Source organism: Dermacentor variabilis, unplaced genomic scaffold, assembly GCF_050947875.1.
Source record: "Dermacentor variabilis isolate Ectoservices unplaced genomic scaffold, ASM5094787v1 scaffold_12, whole genome shotgun sequence".
NCBI classification, from domain to species: Eukaryota; Metazoa; Arthropoda; class Arachnida; order Ixodida; family Ixodidae; genus Dermacentor; species Dermacentor variabilis.
In genome coordinates, this window is record NW_027460280.1 from 20,180,523 (window position 1) to 20,193,744 (window position 13,222).

Here is a 13,222-nt window from a genome sequence, read left to right on the forward strand (position 1 = left end):
GAGTTGAGCATGCAGCGGCCCCTAGCATCGGCTTGAGGGGCTCCTTCACCAGAAGAAATCTCAGACGGCACTCCCTGTTGTTTACTGCACAAGACAGTTCACATTCACTGTCTATTGGAAGCCGGTGGCCATTGTACGTAGTCACTTTAGCTGTGGTTGGTTTGGTTGCTGGTCTGCATGGCCACTGTTTGAACATATGTTCTGGAATTATGTTGACGTCCGAACCGGTGTCTAACTTGAATGTCACCTCGTGTCCATTAACACTGACACTTTCGCTCCAGTCTGTTGCGTCGGCATTGACACTGCACATAGTCAAACAGCCCAAGTATGATTCCTCCTGCGAGTCTTGTTGTGGATGTTCATGAAGCAGTCCGACTCGCGGTCGATGCGCTGCTGTCTGCCGACGTGGCTGCTTGCACAGGTGCGCGAAATGGCCAAGTTTGTCGCAGTTGTAACAGTTTTTGCCAAAAGCTGGGCACTGATGTGGGGGGTGCGAGGTTCCGCAGCGAGAACATTTACGATTAGACATTTGGGACGAGCGATGAGGCTGCTGAGGCTTGTTGATACCTAGCGGACGACCAGTTGTCTTCGTGGGTTTCCGATTATACGTGTGAACGGCATTCACTTCTGGCTGTTGATCACTGCTTACGATCTCTTGCACATGTTTCTTTGATATTTCCGCTGCCTTGCACACCGAGACGATTTTTTCCAGAGTGAGGTCGCGCTCCTGAAAGAGCCGTTCGCGGAGAGCTCCATCGCGGATTCCAACCACCACGCGGTCGCCGATGAGTCTGTCACACTTGTCACCGAAGTCTCATTTCTGCGCCTGTCGTCGAAGGTCAGTAACAAAATCGTCAATTGACTGACCTGGCTTTTGTACCATCGAGTTGAACACCGCCGCTGCTTGTATGACGTTCTTGTACGGGCGATATAGCTCGTCAAACTTGTCAAGTATGTATTTCACTGGGTCTGCGTCTTCGTTTCCGGCGGCAGGGTCTGGAGGGAACGTCTGTGCGATGCGACGAGCATGCGGGCCAAGTACATGAAGCAACAATGCCTTCCGCGCTGATTTAGGCTTTGTACATTTAGGCTTTAGGATTTAGGCTTGTAATTTAGGCTTTGTATTTAGGCTTTGGCTGTTGTACTCACAAGCCAGTTCATATATGGTGAATGCTTCCCGCCATTCTTCCCATGCGGTCTGAGGAGTGTCACCAGGTTCGAAGTGAGCCGGGGGCTGGATGAAAACGTTGGTCATTTTGTTGATTTCAGGCGTTGCGGGGACGATCTGCTTACACTTCTGACACCATGTTAAGTTGTTTGGGTTTGTTGCGTAGGGTTTCAAAGATGCGACGGCACGAAGCCGCGAGTGACAGACTTTATTTCGGTCTGTCACTCCGCGAGTGACAGACCGCTTACGTAAATCTTTTGGAAAATATCTACAGAGATTCCACAGCTACGTTAATTCTACACAAGTAGGAAGATACCTATAAAGAAATGGGTCAGATAGGGTGACACAATCTCTCCAATGCTATTCACTGCATGCTTGGAAGTATTCAAGCTATTAAACTGGGAAGCTTAGGAGTAAGGATCGACGGCGAATATCTCAGCAACCTTCGGTTTGCCGATGACCATATTCTATTCAGCAACAATGCAGACGAATCACAACAAATGATTGAAGACCTTATCACAGAGTGTGAGAGTGGGGTTGAAGATTAATATGCAGAAGATAAAGATAATGATGAAGAGATTGGCAAGGGAACAAGAGTTCAAGATCGCCAGTCAGCCTTTAGAGTCTGTGAAGGAGTACGTTTGCCTAGGTCAAATAATCACAAGGAACCCTGACCATGAGAAGGTTATTCATAGTATAAACAAGGGTTGGATCGCATACGGCACACATTGTCAGCTCCTGACTGGAAGCTTACCATTATCATTAAAAAGGGAGGTGTACAATCAGTGCATTTTACCAGTGCCGACATATGGGGCAGAGACTTGGAGACTGACAAAGAAGCTTGAGAACAAGTTAAGGACCATGCAAAGAGCGATGGAACAAAGATTGCTAGGCATAATATTAAGAGACAGAAAGAGAGCGGTTTGGATCAGAGAGCAAATGGGTATAGCCAATATTCTAATTGACCTTAAGAGAAAGAAATGGAGCTGGGCAGGTCATGTTATGCGATGTTTAGATAACTGTTGGACCATTAGGGTTACAGAATGGGTACCAAGAGAAGGGAAACACAGTCGAGGATGGCAGAAGACAAGGGTGGAGCAATGAAATCAGGAAATTCGCAGGCGCTACTTGGAATCGGTTGGCGCAGGACAGGGGTAATTGGAGATCGCAGAGAGAGGCCTTCGTTCTGCAGTGGTCATAAAACACGCTGATGATGATGGTGACAGCACAGTGTGAAGTTATGGCACTTACGGGCAAAGGCTCACCTCAAGACCGATCGAGCCCCCCCCCTGCGCTAGGGCTAACCGGTAAGCGGTCCACCAAGCACGAGAACGACAAGTCGCGGGAGCAAAGGTGCCATGTAGCGAATTCATGCGGGCCTGTGAGCATCTGTCGCGGCGATGAAGCGCTCAGCAGAAGAGAGCTCGGGTGGAGTGGGCACCCGGGGGCTGCCACTTGGGAGGCTACTCAGGGCGCGTCCCGGTGACACATGCTCGTGCCGTTATTCGAGCTGGGGAGAGAGCATGCTTTGTGTGAGAAATTAGCTCTGGTGCGCTAGCTGCATCCACCATGCTGCCCTCACGGTGGCGGTTCCCGGAGATTGAGGTAAGCACAACGCGCGAGCTGGGGGACGAGGTGCGCGAAGGCACCTCACTCCCTGCACACTTTAGCTATGGCGCATTCGATCTCTGGCCAGTGATGGCAACACCCGGGATTTATCCCTAGATCTAGGGGTTTCTTGCTCTGTTTACTGATCCAGCATCTTTCTCAAAGTACCTAGGAATTTAAAAAAAATGTTATCTCGCCATTTTAGCTGCTATCATATGTACAAGTAACCACGCAGACTTTAGCAAGGTTACTGATACCAGCTGCTTCTTAACTTTAGAGCTATCAGTGGAGGTGGAGCATGCATGCCCGGTGTAGCGGTCACTAGAACTAGCCGCGCTGTAATTAGTCGCGACTTGTTGAAGGGTCTTCTCAGCGCACAAACCCACTGAACACAAGATGTTTTGAAGATGTCTTGTACCAGCCAAAATGAACTAAAACGTCTACAACTATTTAGGACAGCTACGTCTTTTTGTGCAGGTCTGAAAAATGTTCTGCAAAAGCCGGCTAGGAGATGTCTTAAGATGTTTTCTGCTTACATCTTGATAAGACACCTTTAACATCAGAAGACGGCTTGAGAACATTTTACGTAAATGTATGGAAAATGTCTGTGCTAATCTGTCTTTGGATATCTAAAATAAGACATTTCGGTGCTTTACTCAGCTTACATGGCTGTTACATATTTAGCATCTGAAAATGACTACATGTAGTATAAATACGTGTACTTCTTGGTACCCTATCATAGCGCCTATAGGTACATCATGAAAAAAAAAAAAAAAAAACGACCATGGATCAAGCGTGAAATTAATAGCGCTAAACTCAAGTGACGTGCATAGGCCAATATCAACCAAAAATTTAGTGAATACGTAATTTGGTCCATAATAAATACAAGGATGAGCGTAAACACACATAAAACACACACACAGGCACAAATAACGCACTGTACACTGTTCAACGCACGGCTTTCGCAGTGTTTCAGTTTTACAGCAAAGCTGTTTATGGCTAGGTTCTGGCAGATCTCGTCTCCGTGGACATAGACCAACTATTTATACGCCTCTCCACTGTCGACGCCTCTTAAGGAGGTATCGCAGGGTAAATGATATATGTTAGTTTTAACGCAATATTTTAGAAACGGCTGCAGATATTCGCATCAAATTTCACGCGCTTACAAAAGATGATTTTGGGTACAACACAAGACACTTTGTGTCTAGATGGTTTGCCTTTCCTGTAGCCCACTCCCAAAATTTCAGGTGTTTAATTATTTGATGTACCTTTTCTCTGCAACCACGCAGAGGAATGATATTACATAGTGTTATTCTAAATACCCATAGGGGACATCTGAACTAGAGATATCATATCCACCTTGGAGTTCACACCCAAAAAAAAAAAAAAAATCTCTCTCCTTGCACAAAGCCACAAGGGGGGTTTCTTGCACTAAATTTTTCCAGTGTTATCTTTCATATCATCAGAGTTTTTTTTAGTTCAGAATGTTTATGAGTGGTTTTAGTACATGTGTACAAAGTTTCACTGGAATGGGATGAATACTTTCTGAGAAAAGGTACATTGAATTTGACAAATTAATAAAAAAATGCAATTTGAGAAAAATGAAGTTTTATGTTCGAATACTGCTTGTGGATGCTCAAAAGCCCCAGAAGAATATATTTCACTGCTGACTTTCTTGCAGGTGTCTCCAAAACCCTGCTTAGTGTTCCTTTTTATCCATCATCCTTCCTTGCTCTCGACAGTCATAGAATTATGCCCTGTCAACACGCTCTTTGTCCATCCTGTCGAGGGCAATATTACAAAACAGACCTGGAACAATTCCAAGTACCTCCAGAACAGCTCTTCGTGCAGAATTACCGTCATTGTAGTAGGCCACAGCATTTTTAGTTGCTGTCTTCAATGTGTAAGCACTGGCAAACTTTTTTAAGGGCAGCGGCACCAGGTGACTTGGTTGAGCGACTAATTGGTGCTCTGTGTTCGTCCATAAATACATTTGCTCAGAAAACTGATTACCTTTGAAAGTTCTCTTTCTGCTCCATTTGCTGGACGATCGTGCCACCTTCTGGGCAAGTAATACGTTTGAAACTCGAAACAGAGGCGACCACGACCACATAAGCAAAAGGAAGAGTTCGACGTAATATAGTTCTTTTCTACAAAGAACTATTACGTCAAACTCTTGCTTCAAGTTGTTAACAAATTCGACTTCGCTTTGGCATCTGCTAGCCGCCTGGTTAGCTCAGATGGTGGAGCGGCTGCCCCAGAAAGGCAGTGGTCTAGGGTTCGAGACCCGGACCAGAACGAATGCGATGCTCTCCTTAGGAGGAACCTGTATGGGATTCCTTTGTGGCAATTGTTATGATAGGATGGATGTTTCATTTATTTAGCATATGATTTTTTAGTACAAATCATTTACTTACCACACACACACACTCAAGCAAAAAAAAAACATGCCATAACGAAGAAAACCACGAACGACATCTATCAAAACAAACTGGCCTACGCCCGCCATCTTTAAACGCCATGGCACGCAGCACACTTCGGCGCGACATTTGAAGCACTTTGAGCGGGCGCTCGAGGTCGCACTTCCGCAGGTTTCTTCCTCATGGTGCAGTTGATTTTTCTGTGCCACAATTGCAAATTCAATTTTTTGGGCTGTTTACCCTACCATACCCCCTTAAGTTGTGTATACTCCTTGCCACGAGCGCCGTCTCTCTCCTGACATTGCGCAATACCGTGGCACGCACTCACCATTAAGCACCTTGATAATTGACACTTCTCCTCGTGGGGCATGTCCTCAATTCTCCTCACGCAAGCTGCGCACGGCACGCTCTTTCTCCTTCGCTCCCGCGGACGAGTATTCGATGGAGGTGCACTGATTTTAGACCAGTTGCCCCCCCCCTGGGTGTAGAAAATTTTGAAAAATAGTGATAACAGCATAGAGAATGCCCAGATTTCAACTTGGCTTATCCCCAAGTTTCAGTTGGCCCACCCCCAAATATCAGTTGCCCGACTTCTAAATTTCAGATGGCTGACCTCTAAACCCTGAAACAGGGGTTTGCTAAGCCGTAGTGGCGTCATACACACCAATTGTAAACATGGGTTCAACGGAGGCAGTTGAGGCAATCAAAGCTTCGTGTTGTCCGCCCAGTCATCGTCTACAATATCTCCAGAAACAAAGGTTTGCCAAGCCGCGCAGGCGTCACACACCCATTGGATTCAACGGAGGCAAGCAATGGACACGTCACCAACGTGATTAAACATGGCAGCGCCCACTGGACCACCATGTACAGTACACTGTAATGTAAAGGGTCAATAAAGCACCTGCTTTGGTGCACATGCTCCCAGCATTGCCTGAAAATTAGGACAACTAGAATTTAGAGCCTCTGAATTTTTTTAAAGCTTTCAAAGGGGCCCTTTTAGGCAACATTGTTGGATAAGATGTTTTTATACGTGTAATATTTTACTTCAGTGCGAGAGCTTGTGCACAGTATTGCCCTAGTGTGTCAGTGTTTTTTCTTTTTTATCATGTATTAAGAAGGTATAAGATCCTTATATGTGACCAATAGCATGCTTCTTGTGAATTCCTTTCAAAGTTTGATACTTGCTTTTCAAGTTTGCCAAATGTTACTTTTATGCAAGATGGATTGTTGTATAATATGGTGTTTTTATGTATTGAATATTTATTGAAACATTGGCACACTAAAGCAATAATGCTTTAGTGCGCCAATGTTTCTCTTGTTTTTTTAAGTATGAATTAGAAAAGTGCAATAAGACATTATGTACCCCATTCGTTAATTTCTTTAGAGGTGTGGTACCAGCCTTTCACATACGTAATATTTCGGTGCAATGGCCAGGCTTGTATGCAACACTGTTTTGGTGTGACAATGTTTCTTTCTTTTAAAGTAAGAATTAAAGTGCAATAAGTCACTATGTGCCCTGCTATTAATTTTAATGTCTGATACTGCCATTTCAAGCTTGCCAAATGGTGCTTATATATAATGTACATCTTCGTTAAGATAGTGCTGTTACATATACTTTATTTCAGTGCAATAGCTTGTGTGCAATATTGTTCTAGTGTGCCAATGTTTATTTTGTTTTTCAAGTGTGAATTAAGAAAGTGCAATAAGTACACTACATATGTGCTATTTTCTTTCGAGGTTTGATACTGGTTTCTTAAGTTTGCTGAAGTGTTTTTATGCATGTAATATTGTTCTAGTGTACAGATGTTTCTTTTGGTGTTCAAGTATGAATTATGAGAGTGCAACAAGATGCTGTGTATCTGCTATTTCCAGGTTCTATACTGGTCGGCTACTGCTGTGGCCAGTGCAGTGCAACAAAATAATGACGCAGCATTGGTATATATGCAGATGTTTATTAATTTTTCGAGACTTACATAGGGATCAGGTTGTACAGCTTAAGGCAATAAATTTACCTGACAAAGGCTGTAGTGCGTACCGAGGCAGCAACCAAATGCAATGCACAACCAGTATACACTGCTTTGTGGAGTGTTCGTGCAACCAGCTCTGGCGCATGTAGGCGATGCCTGGTGGCCACTGCTGTTTTTCAGACAGCACGACCAAGCGCATATGCGGCCACACAGATAAAGTGGGGATACTTTATCAGTGCCTTCATTTTGCAAAATGGGCCGTTCACACGCTCTGCACAACAGTGAGTGGGTCTGTACACTGTGGTCCTTGGAACAATACCAACAATGAGCACCAACACTATCTACGTTGCAGTGTTAATGTCCAGGCAATTTCAAGTATCACTTAACGAAGTAACCTAGCGTGTGGAAAATCCATAGCAGTGAGTAAAACGTACCTGGCTCCAAATACGCCAGCCCTTGCTGCAAAATTGTAAGTACAGTGCGAGCAGTCCTCCTCGTAAGCCTCCTCACAAGCCCCCTAACCACGTGCACTCCACGGCCGCACTAGAACATCACAAAACGCAGTGCCACACGAACTGAAATATAGAATACCGACATCTAATGCACTACCTCTGAAGGAAAAAAAAATATTTCAGTGTGGTGTGCGTCCATTTTAGTTTGCCTTGTCTTAATCGCATTGTACCTGTAGTCATAAACCACCAAGCTCAAGTTTACTTTGTCGAAGTAACGTGACACAACTCTGCAAGGACATGCACATGCCACGGACTAGCCAAACCAGCAGCTGCTTATGATGCCCAGAAAAAGCCGCACTAACCAGGAAGCTGGAGCCGACATGTCTGTGTCACCTAGGCAACCTCTGCGCATGCGCAGAGCGTGGCCCAGTGTCTTAGACCCCGTGACTTGTGCGACACGCTGCCGGAAGGCTCTCCCAGAAAATGCATGTTTACGGCTGTGTGGTTGCCACTGAACACACATATCTTACTAAATTTGGCGACTTCATTCGAAATTAAGAGTTTTGGTGCAGGTTGGTGCAGCTCGATGGCTTGGCACAAAATGGCACGGCGCTTCCATCCCTACGAAGGGACTCTAGTGTACATGTGAGCGGCCTGCAGGGTGCAGCCACCCGGTGGCACAGAGCTTAGGCAAACAAACACAGAGCTAATATAACTGTAACCAAATGTAAAACATTTTAAACATTTAAAAAGACTTGTTCACGATTACACTGCCGCCAAAAGTTCACACCAGGAGCAAAGTAGAATACACTTGGCTACTTCTATATTGGCTCTGTGTTTGTCTGGTTGAGTTCTGCGCCACTAGGTGGCTGTACCCTGCAGGCTGCTCACATTCACGCCTCCACCCATGCAGCAAGACGCCCAGTTCACCTGCACCTTCATTGTGAAGCGACAGTTGTAAACACATAGATCCTTAAGCTGATCAGGCACTGACAGCGCGATTCACTGTAGTCACTCCGCTCATCTGCTACCTTGCAGAGGGGCATGATGTTGCAGCTTGACATGTCACCAGTTGCTATATTTTCAGCCCACAACACAATAAGGGATATTCATGGTCCTCACAAAAATAAACCTCGAGACCAACACTGTGCACACCGCTCACATCAACACGGAGCATGTAACACAAGCAGATGACACTTCCTGTGTGCTGGAAGTGCTTGAGTGAAGTCATATTCCAACTACTACAACATTTGTTCACCATAAAGTTGGAAACATTATTGATGATGCAACGTGGGTAGCCTATTGGATAGCTAGCTTGCCAGACTGACGTCCGCGTATCCCTTTACAACTCCACTTTCCTGAAAACTCAGGGGAGTGGCGTTGCTGCGATGGACATTTTGAAAATCTTATAAAAAATTACATATTGCACGCACAGTGCTTAAATGTGTCACTGAATGATCAAAAGGAGCCACCCTAATGACTCGGTATGTTTGTACAGTATCGTCAAAATCGTTTAAGGGTCCCTTTAAAGCTTAATCTATGCCACATGATGTGGCGGGATACGCCAATGGTGATATGATGATGCCAGTGCTGGCAAGACAGTAAGTAGTACAATTTATTAGCAGCTTGTGAAAATTAACCAGCACGCAGGCACGTGCGTGCCACTTAGTGAAAAATTGTTTTTTGCTCCAAACTGGGGGTGCAGGCCTTACACAATATGGTATTTCCTTGCTAAAAGACGTTAAGTGGACTGGGCTCTATATAAGCTCTTTTTTTGAACTAAAATGACGTATGCGATATTTTCTTGAAAATTGTACCTGCTCAGTATGCATCATTAAGTAATGTTCCAATTCATGCTTCTACAGCAGTAATGGTATGGATGTTGGTTCCTCTTGCACTGGCACACCCTGTACCTAAAGATGAAGTGCAAGCAAGTCTGCTGCTGGAAAGAATGACTTTAGTATGTGGAAGTGGGGTAGTATTTCAAAAGATCACAGGGCACAAACATGGCTATTGCTTGCAAACTTTACAAAAGTTAAATATTAAATAGATTTTCCTTAAGATATACTGGTAACAAAAACACTCATGCTCTCCGAGATTATCCGACCACAAGATTTTGCACTTTATGCCGCATGCAGCTTGACTTAACATTTTGAGGACACTGAAGAGACCAGCAAAAGGTCACAAAAGTTGAGGCAAAAGCAAATAGAGCTTGGAGTGCCCCTCTCCACAGAGGTCCTTTATTAAAAGGCACCTTCAGATGCAAGCATGGAAAAAATGAGGGTTGGTGTGGACAGCATTAAAAGATGGTAGCAGAAGCAGCTACTTGTTGGAGCGCCGAGTGGGCTCAGATGCTGTGGGTGGAGGTGGTGGTCCTCTACGGTCAAGATCTTCCACATATGCCATCAACAGCTTGCGCCGCTCATCAGGAATGCAGCTGAGCACAAGGTATCGCTTGTCCTTCTGCAAAAGCACCGAAAGCTTCATTGCATTGACCATTTTCCTCTAAAGCACTACCTAAACACAAGTTGTGCAAGCTCACACAGATATTAAAGCATTCATAATTTAATAACCTGGACTTTTAAAAATCAGCATCTCACTTCTTTTGTGATGCTTAAGTGTACTTTTGAAGTAGCATATTTGCTTAGCAGGTGCAACTTCCACTTCCATATGTCACTGCTTAATGCTTACTGAATATGCGAGGTGTTTCATATGTTCTTTTGTTTACACTGAGAGCTAGTCACTTATTTACATGCTTTCATCAACATTGGTCGAACAATCTTGTAAAAACATTAGTGACATCCTAATTGGCAGACTGTTGTTGACTGCTCCCAAGTCTGCCTGCAAACCCTTTGTTCCATTACATTCCACCTCCTGTAATTGGTGGGCTGACGGCATCAACAAATGCAATTACCTTTTTTGGGATCCACTTTACTGTTTACCCATGCCTTTCCTATTACTATTGCTGCCTACATATTAATATCTACTTGAAATTAGAGGAAACAGGATAAAAATTGCAGATGACAACCAAGTACAAAAGTGGTAAAATAAAAATGAAAATGTCGCAATTTGATCAGGAGAAAAAGAAATAAATAGAGAGAGAGAAAATAAAGACAAAACAAACCAACAGAAAAAGTGGTGCCAGAAAGTCACATTTGGAGTAGTGAAAAGGCACAGCTGTCTGCAAATATTTACAGTAGATACCAGTGTGGTTATGCTTTTCAACAAGAATCAGTTTATGCTTATGCATGCATGCGTAATCTGATACCCCACAGTGTCCATTGGCTTCTTTATTTTCCTGTGGAGAGACCCATTTTTCTTCAGGCTTGAGCACTAACGTTTTCTTAACAATTAAAATGAAATTCTGGGGTTTCACGTAACAAAGCCACGATGATATTGAGGTGCACCATACTATTTAGATTTTGGATTAATTCTGAGCACTTGGGGTTTCTTAAGATGCACCTAATGCACAGTAAATGGGTATTTTTGCATTTTGCCCCTATCACAATGAGACTGCTGTGGTTGAGATTTGATTCCGCGCCCTCAGGCTTAGCAGCACAACACCAAAGCCACTATGCCAACATGGCAGGCCACATTTTCTTAATTACAATTCATGTTAACCCCTTAGCACATGGATGTCATATATGATACATGCAGAACAACTTATAATGACTTGAGAGAATGAACACCGACGAAATCAACACATATTTACCCAGAATCTGCGTCATCTCTAGCAATAAATTTATAGCAGCTGTAAGTCTGGAAATAATTTGAGTAATTTCTTCCTTAAAATATGTATGACAGCAGCTTGTCACACAATATGCAAAATTTTAGTAAACAGAGGGGTTATTCTCCTAAAACTGCAGTTGGTTTGCTTTGTCTTTATCAGCCTACTCCTACGTTTTTAACGAGAAAGGCATTCTGGCTGTTGTGTGAGGCGAGCATTAATTGCTGTATCACATATGCTACAGCATGCAGTTACGGGTCGTTTTGTGAACGAGAGTAGATTTGTTTTGTTGCAAGAAAACAAATATGGTGGTAAAATATGGTGCTTTTAACAGGCTATACTGTTGATTAGCATAATTATTGCAACGATACATCAGAAAATGAAAATATAACTGTTTTTACTATAGACAGCGTGGTGTAAGCCATGTTCCAACAGCTAAAGAACATCAAGAAATATCTCATGGAGGAAGAGGAAGAAAGTATTCTTTTGGCTTGTGTTGGGTTCTGTGCAAAGAAAAAATCTACGTAAAAAGAAGCGCACTAAAGGATCCGGCTCATACATTTGAAGTTACAATTTATCCAATCTAGGATGACATCACAAATTTCTTAATAAGCTTGTAATAAATTGAGCTGCAAGAAATAAAGTACACTTATTACAGCGAAGCCTTGCATTTTGACAATGGTTGTGATATTTCTTGCAAGTTTTCATCAATTCAATGTCTTTCTGTATAGTAGAAAAATATGCCTTTGACTGAATGGTGCACCTTATGATACATGACAATTTCAGCTCATAAAACTGCAATTACGCATCTTTTTAAAAGAAAATTGAGGTTTGTTTGGGCATTTCCAGCATGAGTAAACCTTTGTCTAACTTTTTCACAAGAAAACAAAAGAACATGCATTAATGGGCGAATTTCATCAAGGTTGTAGATGGTGCATTCCACACAGAAAATAAGGTGCAAGTTGTGCTCTGCACACTGTGTTAGCACTTCAGGCAATATACCTCTTGGTGCTGCCTGCATTGTCAGTAGGGGCTAGATTGAATGGCTGTGCAAAGAAGCTTAGCTGCAGAGTTTGTCTAGGCCCGATGGACAGAATCAATCTTCGCTGCAGTTTATAGAATTCATGAGTCACTGTCGAGGTTTTACATTCGAAACCTACATTGTGTCGCGAGAGACACCATAACAGAATGCTCCGAATTACTTCTGATTGTGCAGTAGTCTCTCACATGCACATGAATCTAAGCACACAAGCACTTTTGCAGTTCCTGGCTGCCACAGACAGGATTCAATACGGTGACCTTGCGTTTGGCAGCAGCGCAATGCAACAGCACTGAGCGACCATGGCAGGTGTCTTCAGGACTGGTCCTTTGCATAAATATTTAAAAAAAAGCCTGCCACTTGTACAATTCTTAGCATCATTCCAAACGAACAGATACTTATCTGTTGCAAGAAAAAAATGGGGAAGAGCAAATTCGAGCAAATATATTTTATTACACGTAACGTGGTTAACATTCAGTTAAAATATGTTATGTCCAATGAAATATGCAACCACATCAAGATTCCTTTCCTATTTCAATTTAATTGTCATACTTTTTTCGCGATTTGGCAATCTTGTAGTGCAGTTTCTTTTTTGTTGTTAGTTAAGCCTTCACAAATTGCTTATATTGCATATGCCTGTGGAAGAAGCAAACCTAAGTTACAGTAATACTTTAACGGGTGTGAATACCTGAAACTTCAAATCTACCGGGGACTGCCTTCAGATTGTCTACAAATTCATTCTTGTATAAAGCAAACCAATTTACTACTTCACGAGTACCTTAGCATGTTAGCATCCCTTTTAAAATAGTATGCAGTGCTGTAGTGTATTACACTTTGCTTC

General features: G+C 43.2%; 1 protein-coding gene across 3 annotated transcripts in view; it reads right to left on the minus strand.

Annotated features, from left to right (window-relative positions):
- Positions 1–9,821: 9,821 nt before the first annotated feature.
- Positions 9,822–13,222, minus strand: part of LOC142566372 (transcription elongation regulator 1) — a 332,559-nt gene continuing 329,158 nt past the window's right edge. For all 3 annotated transcript variants that reach the window (XM_075677319.1, XM_075677318.1, XM_075677320.1), the window contains one exon: positions 9,822–10,078. In XM_075677319.1, coding sequence (XP_075533434.1) covers positions 9,938–10,078 — 141 coding nt within the window. In that variant the 3' untranslated portion in view covers positions 9,822–9,937. The remainder of the gene's footprint in view (positions 10,079–13,222) is intronic.